The 16478-nt window shown below is 43.6% G+C and overlaps 1 protein-coding gene across 1 annotated transcript in view; it reads right to left on the bottom strand.

Annotated features, from left to right (window-relative positions):
• ADGRL3 (adhesion G protein-coupled receptor L3) overlaps nucleotides 1–16478 on the bottom strand; it is a 958921-nt gene that overhangs the window by 724509 nt on the left and 217934 nt on the right. Inside the window, exon 4 of the mRNA XM_075204791.1 lies at nucleotides 14413–14522. Within this exon, the coding sequence (XP_075060892.1) occupies nucleotides 14413–14522 (110 nt within the window). The remainder of the gene's footprint in view (nucleotides 1–14412; nucleotides 14523–16478) is intronic.

The raw sequence follows: 16478 nt of genomic DNA, 5'->3' as shown, positions 1-16478 counted from the left end.
CCATCTGGGACCTGTAAGTGCAAATTATTTTGCTAATGATCCCCAATTCTTCTAAGGTCTTGGATAAGACTCTATTATTGAAGAGTGTAACGCTATCTCCATAATTCGTCTAAATTATACAACTAGGTTTCCGCAATAGGACTTGATTACTCTACAACGGTATTTATAATTATTCCGCTGGCATTATATACTGGGATTTTTTTTTTTAAATTCTTTATTTTGAATGGTCAGTTAACAAAAGGTATATACAATACAAAGTCAGAAGTTTACAATATATACATGGAAGGACATTTACATTTTAATGGAGCCCAGAGAAGGCGTCCTTCGACAACTTGAAACATATATTGACCATATTTTCATTTTTTTGCTTTCGTGGGAAATGTAAAAGACAAAAATGCAAAGAGTATAATGGGGGGGGGGAAGGGTGAAAGAAATTAGAAGGGAAGGGGAGACCACAAAGATTGATGAAGGAGTGTGATCAGAAAGAAGGTAAAAATGTGAATGATAGAGAATCAGGAGATGGTGGAACAGGAGCAGAGTCCTGCTCGCTGCACATGGGTCACAACGGAATCATTTAAGGCCACTTGGTTGAAAGCGTAACCTCTATCGTGTAAGTAGTAAGTAATCTCTTCCATGGCTGCCACATGCCAAATTTGCTTTTTAAGGACAGAGAGAGATGGAGAAGAGCTGTGCTTCCAATTAAGGGTTATAAGGGATTTGGCTGCTGTAAGGATGTGTGCGGTCAGTTTTCTAGAAAATTTATCAAGGTTTGGAGGAGGGTAACAAAGGAGAAAAATTCAAGGGTCCACGGGAGCCTCAAATAGAGTGTTTATAAAGCCATGGATCGCGTCCCAGAAGGGAGCAATAACTGGACAAGTCCACCAGATGTGTAGCATTGATCCCCTTTGGCCACACGCCCACCAACAGTCAGGTGATGAGGAGGGGAACATTGTATTAAGATGGGTGGGGGTATAATACCAGCGATAATACATTTTATAGGATGTTTCTTTTAGTCTAGTCGATATGGAGCTTTTGGCTATCCCCAGTCTCCTGTCCTCCCAGGCCTCCTCATCCAGAGGGGGGCCAAGATCCTTCTCCCAGTCAGTTTCATGTGTGAGTTGCGAATGTATGGTGGATTCAAGAAAGATATTATAAAGTTGTGATATCATGCCCTTATCCATGGGGTGGAGTTTTCAAAGGTTTTCAAATGGATTGAGGGGACATAGTACATATTTGGGTGGTAGGGATCATAAAAAGTGTGTGATTTGAAAAAACTCGAAAGGGTTAAGCATAGGAGCTGGGGGGCGAGGCTAGAGTTCAGCTAGTGGGAGACATTGGCCTTGTTTCGAGAAATCTGATGGGAATTTTAAGCCAGCTTGAGTCCAATGGCAGTGTCGCACCTTGGAGAGGCCAGGAGGAAATATAGGATTAAACCAAATGGGAGTCAGGGGGGAAAGGGCAGAAGTGAGTTTTAATTTAAAGGAGTAAGAATCCCAAACCTTGTTGTCAAATTTAGTGGTAGGAAGTAATTTGGATGGGGAGGAAGGTGTATAGGGGTAGACCCCATAGCGGGGTGGAAACAGGGAGAGCTATATATGCCGCTTCTAGGTCAAGCCACGAGGTGGAACCCGAGGGGGCGTATGATGTAACAATTTGGGAGAAATGGGAAGCCAGAAAATATAGCTTGATATCGGGTAGTCCCCTACTGCCACCAGAGACGGGCTTTTTCAGAACATTGAGCGAGACCCTTGGGGGCCTGTGATTCCAAATAAAACGAGTCAGAGCTTTCTGGATATTAGATAGGAGAGTGGTGGGAACAGCAACTGGTAAAGTTTGGAAGAGATATAACCATTTGGGTATGATATTCATTTTAACTGCTACGATCCTGTCCAGTCATGAGATGATAAGACGGTTCAAGGAAGCCAAATCAGATTGTGTTTTGGAAAATAAAGGTGGAAAGTTCTCCTGATAAAGGAGGTCATATCGAGATGTAACATAGACTCCCAAATATTTTATTTTCCTGGTCTGCCATTTGAATTTGAAAGAGGATCGTAACACGTCGGCATCCCGAGGGGGGACATGAACCAGCATTGCCTCTGATTTTGTTTAGTTTATTTTGTAGCTCAATATCACACTGTAAGTATGGAGAATCTTATAGAGGTTGGGGAGGGAGATGGCCGGCTGAGAGTGCGAAAGCAGGACATCATCTGCAAAAAGTGAAACTTTAGAGTTGATGTCCCCCACCTGCACGCCCCAAATGTTGGGGTTAGATCGGATTTGAGAGGCCAATGGCTCAATTACTAGAGCGAAAATTAGAGGAGAGAGAGGGCAACCTTGTCTTGTACCATTTTGGATGGATATTGAATTTAAAGGTGTGCCATTTATCAGGACTTTAGCCGAGGGTGAGGAGTACAGCGCCAGGACGCCAGTGAGAAAATCACCCGTAAAGCCAAAGGCCTCAAGAGCTGCTCTCATAAAACCCCAGGAGATCCTATCAAATGCTTTTTCAGCATCTAGAGAGAGTAGTATAGTAGGGGATCTCCTGTTGTTTGCAATATGGATGACATCAATGGCTCTCCTGGTGTTATCCCTTGCCTGGTGTCCCCGGAATGAATCCCACCTGGTCATAGTGGATCAATGATGGGAGGAATTCATTCAGGTGATTTGCTAGGATTTTAGCGTATATCTTTAGGTCCAGGTTAAGGAGGGAGATGGGTCTGCAGCTGGTGCAATGAAGTGGGTCCTTTCCATCTTTTGGGATCACTACGATTCTGGCTTTGAGCATTTCAGGTGGGAAGGTTGTCCCCCGAAGGGCACCATTGTACAGAGAGTGCAGGTGGGGAGCAAGCAAGCTCAAAAAGTTTTTATAATAGACTGTCGTAAAGCCATCATTGCATGCCACTTTTTTGTGATTTAATAGCAAGTTGAATTTCATCTAATGAGATTTCTTCATTAAGATGTTGGAGGGCTTGAGGGGATAGCTTAGGAAGTTTAGATGTAGCAAGGAAATCTGAAAGCAGCGCAGCGTTGGATTGCTGTGAGGAGGGGGGGCTGTAGGTCATAAAGGGCGGAATAGTATTGTTGGAAAGCTTCTCTGATAGCAGTGGGGTCGTGGAGGAGTTGGTTGTTGGAATCTCGGATTGATATAATATTCTTGTGGGTCCTTGCTGATCGAAGCCATGCCGCTAGGATTTTGTCCGCCTTGTTGCCCTTTTCATAAAAGGATTGTCTGAGCCATTTAAGGCACTTGGCTACCTGTTTGGAAAGAAGGAGATCAAGTTGGGGTTTGGTTTCGAGGGGGGCTAGCATAGTGGCAGGGTCTGGAGTAACCTTGTGTTGGGCTTCCAGGGTTTGCAATTTAAGGGATAGATCGTTAGTCAAGGTGAGAGTTTCTTTTTTATTCTTAGAGGCAATGCTGAGCAAGTGTCCCCTCAGGACTGACTTATGTGCCGTTCAAAGAGTAGTTCTAGAGATCTCTGGGCTGTCGTTGAGTTTGAAGAATTCTTCGAGGCGAGCCCCAAGCTGGGAGAGTATATCTGCGTTATGAAGTTGGAGTTTTAAGGTGGGATAAGATGCGGTTAATGGACGGAGCAACCTGGGAGGGAGGGAGGGAGGGACGATGAAAATGCGGAATATTGTAGGCGGCTTGAATTGAGGTGAGATGGGATAGAGGAGGGGTAGTGGGCGTAGGGGAGAGAGGGCAAAGGTATAGCGAAAAGTAGGAATGTGGGGGAAAACAACTATGTAAGCAGACATTTTATAATAAAACAATATAAATTAGTATCAAGTGGCACTGCAATAAGGGTAACATTAATAAGTAATCGGGTGGTCCCGCATAACAATCCCCATGCAAAACAGGTCAGGTAAGAGGATGGTACAGAGTAACTAGGTAAGTATCAACATGGACAGTCAAGTGGGTTCCATGAGGGGGAGCTGTGTCACAGGAGCACCCAGCAAAAATATTAAAAACAGAACTAGCAGAGAACACAATGCAGTATGGTATAGGGGACCTCAGGTCAAGCAGGCATCAACCCCAAAGGAGGGAAAAGACCGGCAGGATCCGAGGCCACCCATGTAACAATAGGTAAGAGTAACATATCGGTATGATAGTAAAGGAAGCAACATGTAAAACAATACCAAGGGGGTAAGTATGGTGGTATCAGGTGGTGTTCCTGTGTGGGCCACTCTAGTGTAATAAGCAGTGCTAAAACAGTATAACCATGTATTATAAGGTTGAACAAGGTAAAGTGGTATCATATGGTAATGCAATAAAACAAAGATTAATAAATAGTCGGGTGGTTCCATGCGACAGCCCCACTCGAAAGAGATCAGGTGGGTGAGTGATGCCAAGAGAGTAGGAAGGTGTCAACATGGACAATCAAATGGCACATATGGTGAGGAGCTGCGACACAGGAGCACCCAACTAAGATGTTATGACACAAAACTACCAATGAACATAAGGCATTGTGGATTAAGGGATCCCGGGTCCAGCAGGCCCGATCCCCAAAGGAGGGATAAGCAGACAGGAACCAGGGATAACTTAAAAGAAGACTAACAAACCCGAATGGGTAATCTATAAAACAATGAATAGAGTAGATATCGTGAAGTAAAATGACGTTCCTGTGTGGATCCTTACAGTTGAATAAAAAGTACAGGAAAAGTGCAGGGGGATTCACAGAAAGGTAAGCCTAATAGTACGTAATGTAGAAATATATGGGGCTTTAGAACACCGGGCAGGTGGGAAGACAGTGTGAAGCCACAAAGCAAATGAATGAGGGGGATCCCACTAAGGGTGAAGACCCAGAGTTATACATGGACTTTCTCCAACATGTGGCATTTAGGCTGGACCTCAGAGGAGGAAAAGAATAGCAAGGAGAAGAGAATGTGGAAAAAAAAAAACATTGAGAGTACAGAAAAACAAAACCTGACAGGAGAATCAACTCCCGGAGGCCTCATCAGGTGGTGGTGATGAGACCGGTACGGTGGTCCACTCGGTACTGGGAGCTTGACGCGACAAAAGTCTTGTTGCTCTCTGAGGAAGGGGAGATGATTCAGAAGGAGCTGGAAGATCAATAGTAATTCCAATTTTCGGAAGCAGGGACCGAGCTTCAGGGAGAGCTCTGGCCATGAGCATCGAACCCTGATGCCAAATCAGAATGCAAAAGGGGAATCCCCAGCGGTATTTGATTTGTCGTTGGCGGAGAAGTGAAGTAATAGGTTTGAAGTCCCTTCTTTTGGCTAGGGTAAGTGGGGAAAGATCTTGTAAGATTTGAATGCTAACATTGTCAAAGGTGATGGATTGGAGGCGACGGACTTCCCTCACAATGTCTTCATTCGCCGTGAAGTAGTGTATTCTTAGGATGACGTCTCTAGGTTGGGACGGATCCTGGGAACGAGGTCTCAGCGCCCGGTGGGCTCTATCTAGGAGAAGGTGCTCTTCAGGAGTCGAAAGGGAAAGCTGAGTGAAATGTCTTTTAAGGTAAAGATCCAAGTGGGCGGGTTCAATCTGTTCCGGTATCCCACGGATTCTCATATTGTTGTGTCGTGCTCGATTATCTTGGTCTTCTTGTCCTTCTTGTAATTGAGCGATGTCTTGGCAGATTTGGTGGATATCCATTCCGACTGATTGATGATAGGTCACCACCTCCTCCACTCTGTGTTCAAGATGATCGGTTCTGCCGCCTATGTCAGCAATGTCTGCTTTTAGTGAGTGGAGGGCTAGAACTGAGGCTTTTACATCTTTCAGTTCTTTGAGGAGGGATAGAAAGTCTCGGCGAGTCATTGGAGCAGAATCCTCAGTATCAGGGTCCGAATCAGAATGATCACTGGATCTGGCAGGAGTTTTCTGTTTGGAGAGGTAAGGTAGGAGATCTCCTCCTGGGGGCTTTTTTTCCCCCCTAGGCATCTTGGTTGAACAGGGATTCAACAATTTACAGAAGTGGCGGGTAAGGGGGATTGGTTTCTTCTCTGTAAATTATTCAGAACCAGGGGGAGTAGAAAGGCATGGTTAGCACCCAGAAATCAGCATTTCGTAGGGCGGAGAAGTTGTAGGAGAGCGTGGGAACTCCCACATTGCGAGAGGGTTCACGGTCAGGGCTTCACTCGGCAGACGGGGTCACCATACAGTGTTGGTAGCAGACAATATATGTTGATGAGCTGAACTACGGCAGCAGCTACCAAGTGGAGAATGGACTGAAGGTTGATGTTGTTGTTTCCCTGGTCACATGCAGGCTCGTCTGGAGGGGGTCCAACCTAGATGACTATCAGGTCGCGCCCCAAAGAACGAACTCTTATTGAATCTGATAAATTGGCAGCACAGTGGCCTAGTGGTTAGCACGTCTGCCTCACAGCACTGGGGTCATGAGTTCAATTCCCGACCATGGCCTTATCTGTGTGGAGTTTGTATGTTCTCCCTGTGTTTGCGTGGGTTTCCTCCGGGTGCTCCGGTTTCCTCCCACACTCCAAAAACATACTGGTAGGTTAATTGGCTGCAATCAAAAATTGACCCTAGTCTCTGTCTGTCTCCCTCTCTGTCTGTCTTTGTGTGAGTGTGTGTATATATTAGGGAATTTAGACTGTAAGCTCCAATGGGGCAGGGACTGATGTGAATGAGTTCTCTGTACAGCGCTGCGGAATTAGTGGCGCTATATAAATAAATGATGATGATGATGATGATGATGATAAAGGTTTAATGTGGTGGGAGTCATTTCAAAGTGATATGGAAGATGACCACTAGATGGCAGCATACACCGCTTGTTAAATGCAGAAGAGATCAAGTAGCTGCTTTATAGACTTTTATACAGATACGAGTGATAACTCTTCAGTGAGCTTGATATTGAGATCTATAAGCCGCTAAGTTGGGTGACCCCGTTGTTAAATGTGACCAGCTGTATAAATATTAGGTGAGGGCGAAGCTACACTGTCCTCACAACGAGATTGAAAGCAGGCTAGCAAATCACTGTGGCTGGTGAGCACTGACAAATTCAGCCATGCAGAGTGGGGTGTTTTTTTGGTGTTTTTTTTTTTTTTATGGGTGAAGAACTGGGTCTATATAGATATAGGTACAGCCAAGTCACCTCTTACCTCCGCTGCGCCGCTGCCCCCTCTTTCGCGTCTCAAGCTGATTCTCAGCAGACATTACAGACATGGTAATAGACACCGTGGCTGGAAAGCAGGAGACGGGCCTCGGGTGACGGAGGCAGCGAATGAGGCAGGTGAGTCCCTTGTAGATGGGAGTATGTGGAAGCACAGACAAGCTGCCACTAAAGGGGGCACAAGGTCACGCTGGTGCGGTAGCAGATGGATGGGGGGGCAAACCCAAAGTCACCTCTTCAACAGGGCTGCTTGCAACGCTAGGGGCCGGATGAGTGGCCAAAGCAATATCCACTCTCCTCCCGTCAAACGCTGTATTAGAGGTTATCAGCAGGGCTGGTTTGCTCTGGGGAGATCTGAATCGGTATGTTGTTTAACGAGCTGCGTCCCGTACTCTGCACCCGCTCCCCATACCGCAGCTCCAGTGGTCAGATGGGGAGGGGAGGAAGCTGCCGCTTCAGGTATCCGTCCCAGAAACTAAGGCTCTGTGACCGGGAGTCCTTCGGTCAGTAGTGTGGCCCTTGAAAGAGAATCAGCATGTCTGACAGGCCTCAGCGCTGTAGATGTCGGGCGCTCGATCCACGGTCACCGGTATCGCCCCTTACGGTACCCTTTAGGGTAGTCCAGAGTGTCCACCAGGCTATCACTCCAAATTCAGGGGGCCAAATCTCGGATTTACACCCCAGATCACTACCAAGGAGCAGGAGCCGATGTGATACACGACCGCTCAAGATGGTTGCCAGGCCACGCCCCCAGAACTAATATCTTTAACATATGGACTATGGTATTTTTGAATCATTGACAACCTAACTGCAGTATTATATGAGTGCACTTTTTTGTGAGACATTCTGCTCTTATTTATATGGGGATAATTTATAAATAGGATGTTATTTTGTATTTTGTATTTTATGTTTTTGAATAAATTGTTTTAACATTTTTTGGATACTGCTGTGCTAATTATCAATAGATACTATTTGTAACGTTTGATACATACTATATGATTTTTTTCATTCAGCGCTGTATTCTTTTCCAAATGAACAAAGACTCTTGCAAGAATTTCTCCAAAATCTCCATTGTATACAGTAAAGCCTAAAGGACCAAGACACACCTATATGTCATCTCAGCCAATTGTAATATGACATTTGTGAATTGTAATACAACCTAGTTTTGTTACTTATAAAAAACTGTCTGGTCTGTGGATGGGCAGAATTTCAGATATTGAGATTTGGACTGATAATATCACAGCGCAAGCTTTTAATTTGTAAATAAACAATGATAACATTTTTATTCTTAAAGTTTCTTTTGCTGAAGAAATTCAATTATTACTTTAACACTACATACTTCTGCCTACTTCCTTAATTCCCTTGTACTCCACTCAGACTATTCATTAAGCATGCAGATGTGCATGGCAGTTTCTAAAGTCAAATTCTTTTTTCTGGTGATAGCATACATATATGATTGCACATATTCATCACTCTTTTGGTTTGTGGTAGTGCTTCTAAAAAATTTGAAGAGATATGTTTACCCGTAAAGAATGTAATAATAGACAGACACGCTGTGCCATGCTGCCTTTGCTCCCCCTTCACACTCTGCCATGCTGCCTTTGCTCCCCCTTCACACTCTGCCATGCTGCCTTTGCTCCCCCCTTCACACTCTGCCATGCTGCTTTTTCTCCTCCTTCACACTCTGCCATGCTGCTTTTGCTCTTCCTTCACACTCTGCCATGCTGCTTTTGCTCTTCCTTCACACTCTGCCATGCTGCTTTTGCTCCCCCTTCACACTCTGCCATGCTGCTTTTGCCCCCTTTACACTGTGCCATGCTGTCTTTGCCCCCCTTCACACTCTGCTATGCTGTCAATGCTGTCTTTGCTCCCCCCTTGCTTCTGGTACTTCACTTACCTTTTTTATCAGCTTCTTTATTCTCTTTTCTTCTCTTCTTCTGTCTTCTTGCGACTCCTCTCTGCATCGCTCTTCTCTGAATGTCGGGCGTGATGACGGATGGAGCAGAGAGGAGATAGAAGGGCCGCCGACGCTGCGATCACGTGAGTATGGGTTTTTTTTTTTTTTGGGGGGTTTTTTAAAGTGTCCGCTCCTTCCCACCAACAAAGAGGGAATGATCAGGGACGGGCCCTACCGGGGGATAGCCCGCGCCCTGGCAGGCCAGTCCGACCCTAGTGGTAAGCAAAGGTGCTGCTATAAATGGGGAAAGGGGGGCAGTATAAAAAGGAACAGCTGTATGTTATACATACTGGAATAGTGTACCCAACTACCACACAGTAGCCCAGCTCCTATGTGACCCCACACTATTATCCAGCACTAGTGCCCCCATAACCAAATTCCATTACTTCCTGACACTAGCCCAGTACCACTGCTACACCACAAGTATCTCAGTACCACTGTTTCTCTCTAAGTAGCTCAACACCAATTTTTCCACCAAATTAGACCTGTAGCAGTTTACAGCAGTTCAGTAGTGTGCCTGCTAGCGCCCTGCACATGACTGGCTGAGGAATACCATTTCTTATGTAAGCACCAGCAGCCAATTACCTGCTGACCTCATCGGGATGAAAGGAGAACATCAGCATGTTGCTCATAACACTGACATCACCATGTAGTCAACTCGTGAGCTTTTCTTAAGTGGGTGACCATTGGTTAAGCAGCTTGAGAAACCACTTCTGAGTGGCTGTCTGGCTATTTATTAGCTGTGTTCACCAGCATTGACCTCATTCTGGTCGTTGTCCTTGGGAGCAGTCAATACAATGCTTGTTGTCTCCCTGTTTATAGGTTTAAAACAGCCCACCCGGTAAAGCATGCTACTGTTTTCTACTACCACGAGAACCGACATGATTTCTGCCTCCCTATATTAGTGGAAAACAGCAATGGCAACATAGCACTGGTATTTAGTTATTGAAAAGGGCACATTTTATTACATTTTTCAATTACTTATATTAAAAGAAAGTTTGACAGGCAGAATTGCATCCACCCAGTGTGTTAAACTGTTAAACTTAGTCAATACCCACTGAGGATTAACTGAACAGATCATTCAGGGTAATTTTAAGGTCTATAATTGAAAAATAGCGATTATGCACGGCTGTACGTGTAAAGCGAAATTACGGTACTGCCACATTGCAGATTTTCCTTCGCAAACCCTATGGATTGCGCATGGAACTCTGCGATGTTGCGATATCGGGACTGCGCACAATCGCGGTCGGAAAAGCTAATATATGCCCCATTAAATTGTTAAATTATAGGAAGCTAAAATTTATTGCTAAAGATAGCATGTGTAAAAAAACAAGAATTTAAGTAGTAAAAATAAGAGTTTTAAAGAAATAACAGGTCACTAAATAATACACAGAATAAAAAGGATCTAAAAAAATTAATGTAGACGCTAAATAGATGTTATTAAAATATTTGAAGGGACATCTGAGAGATGCTATTCAGAAGTATATAGTAGAATTTCAATATGATTAGTGTAATTTCTATTTCACATACACCCTAGGAAAATATAGAGATGTGCCTACAAAATTGTCATTGGATGTTCACCATCATTACACAAAAGGATTCTTCAATGTAAATGTGATTTTGACAAATTCATTGGCAGAGTTTAAAAACAGATAGTCTTAGAAGAAAAACATATGTATAGGTTTAATTAAAAGAAAATGTTATACACGCCATTATGAAGATATAATCTGATTGCCAATTGTGGCTCCTAAATGCATTTTTGTTTCACTATTAGGAAAACTGCCTAAACAGTTCTGCTTTCCCCTTGATCAACGCAGTTAGTTTTTAGGAAAAATTGAACTTGATGGACATATGTCTTTTTTCAACCTTACCAACTATGTAAGTAGGACCAGACACTTGTAAACTTTTTTGATATCTTAGCTTTGGTAGCGTACTGGGTTAAATATTAGTTTGTAGTTGGACATTGTTGTGAAAAGTGAATAAAAACAAGAAATAGCCATATAGCCACAGTTTAACCTCTTGATATTTTACACAGTTAAGTGCGACCCACCAAATATGATGAAATAACTAAACTATGGCTATTAGAATGTAAGCTTTTGCAAGTAGGGACCTCATGGATTTTGTATAAGGTTATGTTCGTGTGACAGGATGGACCTCTTATGCCAGTGGTTCCCAAACTTTTGCAGTTCGTGGCACCCTTAGTCTCCATAATTTTTTTCAACGCACCCCTCCAAAATAATTACTGAGCAGTCCTGTTTTAGAAGTAGTTGGGTCAAAAAAATGTAATAAGTATTTAGGTCAGGACAGAAATACTTATTTAGTTGTATGCAAAAATGCCCCCTCTACATCCAGACACACTGCCCCCTCTGCATCCAGTCACTCTGCCCCCTCTCACGCTGCCCCCCTCCTCTGCCCTCTGTCACACTCCCTCTCACTCTGCCCTCTGTCCCCTCCTCTGGCCTCTGTCCCCCTCCTCTCCTCTGTCACGCTGTCCCCTCCTCTGGCCTCTGTCCCCCTCCTCTCCCTCTCCTCTGTCACGCTGCCACACTGCCCCCCTCCTCTGCCCTCTGTCACACTGCCCCCCTCCTCTGCCCTCTGTCACGCTGCCCCCTCTCCTCTGGCCTCTGTCACGCTGCCCCCTCTCCTCTGGCCTCTGTCACGCTGCCCCCTCTCCTCTGGCCTCTGTCACGCTGCCCCCTCTCCTCCGGCCTCTGTCACGCTGCCCCCTCTCCTCTGGCCTCTGTCACGCTGCCCCCTCTCCTCCGGCCTCTGTCACGCTGCCCCCTCTCCTGTGGCCTCTGTCAAGCTGTCCCCTCTCCTGTGGCCTCTGTCACACTGTCCCCTCTCCTCTGGCCTCTGTCACGCTGTCCCCTCTCCTCTGGCCTCTGTCACGCTGTCCCCTCTCCTCTGCCATGCTCCCTCTCACTCGGTACCCTCTGCCGCGGGAAAGCCAGAAGAAAACAAAACATAAACTCACCAATCCACGCAGCGCCGGGACTCAGCATTCTCCCTCTCTCTCACGCAGCTTGTCGCTATAGTGACAAGCTGCGTGAGAGAGAAGTTTGCTGGGTCCCGGCGCCGCGCGGATTGGTGAGTTTATGTTATGTTTTCTTCTGGCTTTCCCGTGGCACCCTTGTGACAGCGCCGCGGCACCCTTGTGAGCCGTGGCGCACACTTTGAGAACCGCTGTTCTATGCCATCCTGTCTGTTGTGTTGCTGGGGTCAGTATCGGCTTGCCTTGCCACTGTCCCCTTTTCTTTCTCCCAAATGAGCCCTCTAACCGCAGGAGGGGCTTTTGCTGTTGCCACTACTAGGCTTCTTAGAACCGCGTCCTTCTGGTTAACTCTCACTGCTATGGTACCACTTTGCTGGTACACCTGACCTCTTGTATTCAGATCAGGATTGCTGTGGATGGTTCATGCTGGCCTATCGCACCTATCAGAGCTGCAGGTAGCAGGCAGAGTGTTGGTACTGGATGCAAAGTCCCAACCTCAGAACAGCCAAATAACGGATTAGATTTGGTCTAATCTGCAGGTCACAGGAATTAAAGCACGGTAAGTAGCTATCAAAGTAGGTTCTTGAAGCTGTGATGTTTTAAAAAACTCAAGTGTCCTAATAAGGACAGTTACATACATTAGTGTGAGGTACTAGTGATATCTAGAAGTACATATGGTATAATACATTTCAGTGTAAAACAGGGCTCTTTAAATACATCTTTGGACACTAGCTTGGCAGGAGATAATCTGGACTCCTGCCCCTTTAACCAATCTAGACTGATTCATGCTGCCTGCACATAAATCAATCTGGAGGGGTTTAACACCTTTTCACATTGTTACTAGCGGTGTCACTGTGAATGAGGTTTTCTATTGAATGTTTACCATCAGGATATAACATTTCTATAATCTTGCTTTGAACGCAGTTTAACTTGCAAAATTTACATTCATCTTTGATCAATTGCATCAGCAAGTATAATTACCTCCTCCTGTCTTTCAGGCTCGAGACGTTTTGGTCACTGAGCGATGAAAAGGTCTAATTAACATGAGATTACCTATCTCTAGACAGTTGCAAAACCTAAATATGACATACTTTCTCAGAAGTCCATACATTTCCATACAAAACACAAACCAATATAAAAGGATAAGTACATTTCCAATAATATACAGAGGTGCAATGCACGCCTAATTAAAATAAATATCTTCAATGAGTTATTTCCATGTGATCAAGGCACAAATAAGTTAGTTATAAGTGATCCAGCCAAATTCCTCCCCCCTTGCCGCTTGTGGGCAACCAGCGGGTAACGTTCCCACGATTTGGCTCCGGGTCCCACAGTCTCTTGGGGTTACCGGAGGTGACCCGGGGGATCCAGCTCTTCCTGCTGAGAAAGTCTGTCTGCATTGCTGTGGCCCTTTCCTTGCTTGTGAATGCTGTGAAAGTCATAAACATGAAATGCAAGGCTCCACCTCAAAAGTCTGCTCAAATAGGTCACAGGGAGCTCTACGTGATCCAGCCACAGATAAGTTAGTTATCCAGCCACAGTTCTACATTGTAATGTAGTTGTTTATTTATTTCTGCATTGTAAATATATATATTTTTTTTTATTTTTATTTTTCATAAGCCAGGTACTCCACTTATAACAAAATTTACCCTGCTGCCGTCCTCTGCACTCCAATGTAGTTAGCAGAAGGGCTATATATAAATCCATATTAGGTGGCACTCCAGGAATTTGACCTAACAAAATTCTATAAAAAAGGTGTTTATTCCAAATAACTCCAATGTCTCAGTTACATATCCATAACTTTCCTCCAATTCACATCCCTATGGAAAGTTAAGGATACATTACTGAAACGTTGGAGTTACTTATATGTATACATACAGAGGAAGTGGAGTCACTGCAGTGCATGTACAGGTTTCTATATAAAATAATGAGTGGGGTGGACCTGTCAGCCAGGAACCATGCTGGTGCTGCCAGTGACAGGCTGATTCCTGTGTAGTTGTTACACTGATAGTAAACATAGCATAAATGTATGCTTTGCTGCACTTAGGTGGAGTGCACTAGTATGTACATTGACGCCACGGTGGGTGAATTCAATAGAAAGTAAAGCCTGTTCTCATATATTTCCAAAAGTAGATGTAAACAACTGCAACAACAAGATAATTCATATTATATAATTTCTCCATCACTGAATATTGTTTCAAATATAAATAAAGCAGAATTTGTCAGAAGCCTGTAATGTATTTAAATGTAAAAGTTAAACAATTCCAAGGTAATCATACAATTGTATGTTCATAAAAAGCCTGAATGCACTTATAAACTCTATAATACCTTAGTTTAAAATACATTGGAATAATAGCTATACATACTGTAAGGGACACACTCATATTGGACTTCTAGATATTTGTAGGTTCCTGGGCATGGGTCAGGAAACACATCTGGTCCAGCTACAACAGCACACTGAGTCCGGTTATTGCATCTGAAATAGAAAATATTGTCTCAGTACAATTTTTTTCTGATTTAAGACTATATGAAAAACGTCAGTACCCATGCTTCCTTATAGTCCTGAAGCTTTGTTTTTATTTGTGTCCCAGGGTTCTCTAAGTCCCTAGTATGTCTTAGGTCATACTTACCAAATTTGGAGATCTCGCCTCCAGGAGGGGAGATCTCAATGATGAGTGGTGGCAAATCATGGCTTTATGCCCCACCCCTCGACTAAACAGTCCCAATTTAAGCCTATCACAAGGGGGCGGGGCCATGATGGTGTGTTGGCCCCGCCACTTCACCAACAACATCGGCAGGATGCAGGAGGTTGAACTCCCAAAAATGTGGGAGTCTCCTTAAACATTCTGGGAAAGTAGGCAACAATGTCTTAGGTTCTGATTTTAAAAGTTTTGTGAACAACCAAGTAATTTTTCAGAAGTTGTGGTGTAGACTAATCTGCCTGGTCACAAAGCAATTAAATTTATTTCATGAGTATTAGACCCTTCACATATCCTGACTTTTATATAATGCACCGACATCCAGACAGTACTAATGATGGATGATTTGCCCGTTGCTACGCACCCTTTTGGCAACTCTTGATGAATAAGGTCATGCCCATCAGCAGCTGTTTATTTATCGCCTGTATAATGTAATCTAGGTGGTGGTGCCAGCCATTGACGCTTTAAAAGCGCCGATTTTACTGTGTCCATTCTTAGTGAAGTCATATGTGACTGTACATATTTATTTCAGTAATATTTTTCATTTGGAGGCGATTGAAGATGTTAGATCCAATGCATGTCTGTTATATGGTAAGTACATATTTTCAGGTTGTCTGTGTTATGGGAATTGCTATTGTTTTGGAGTTATAAAGTGTGTAGGCATTTAAAGTGGCGTTTTAATGAGTACCACCGGCTACAACAGTGACTAAAGCATTTTCTATATTTCAACAATGTTATATACCTGAGAAACTGCAAACTGACAATGTGAAAGAATTTATAAACAAGACTTTTAAATCATTGTTAGAACAATATGGAATTCATCATTTCACAAGCAATAATGATGTGAAAGCATCACTTATAGATCACTTCAATAGGACATTAAAAACATGTATGTGCACAGCTCATGCCCTCAGATATATAGATGTATTTCAAGTTTTTATAGTAAAAATAATACATTTCACAGAACTGTAACATGCACACCTGAAGAAGTACCTCCATGTTTAGCAATTGGCTATCAGAAACATCAGAAACAAAGATGTAGGTGAAAAAGGTTACGAGCAAAGCGGAACAGATGAAATATTTGTAACATAAAGTATAAAAACACGGAGGCTCAAACTGTTTTATTCATTGTTCGATCTGTATCAGGAACCTATCGTCAGAAGATTTTATACAGAGGAATTGCTAATTATACCAAAAAAAACCTTAATAGAATTTATAAGGTGGAGAAGATTTTAAAGAATAAAACAGTCAGAAGTCAGAATTATGCTCTAGTCAAGTGGTGGGGTTATCCTTTAAAATGTAACAGTTAGGTTGAGACCCCGAATTCAACAAGCAATGGATCTCAAGATACGAAGGTATAGTTAACTATGGATTCTGGAGATTATTTTTGCAGGAGATTTCTTACGAGCTGATATTGCATCTTATTTTTTTTTATAAAATCACACAATACACATGTGACAAATACTGTGTGTGCAATTCCTAATATTTTTACATAAAAAATTATGTTTAAACTTGTGTCTGTGTTGTATTTACATGTTTCTTTGGAGCACTATAGGTCCCAGCATGGCCTTGCAGCCTTGGGCTACTCTTGTTCTTGTAGTCAGGGCCGCCTTCAGGGTGGTACAGGGAATATAGCAGTATGGGGCCCAACAGGAGAGTAGGGCCCCACCAACCCTGGGCTCAAACAAATTTATTAGGGGAAGGGGCCTCCACAGTGAATTAAGGGAGGTAGC

This window comes from Mixophyes fleayi, chromosome 1 (genome assembly GCF_038048845.1).
Source record: "Mixophyes fleayi isolate aMixFle1 chromosome 1, aMixFle1.hap1, whole genome shotgun sequence".
Classification (NCBI taxonomy): domain Eukaryota; kingdom Metazoa; phylum Chordata; class Amphibia; order Anura; family Limnodynastidae; genus Mixophyes; species Mixophyes fleayi.
This window is presented reverse-complemented; position numbering and strand designations above follow the sequence as displayed.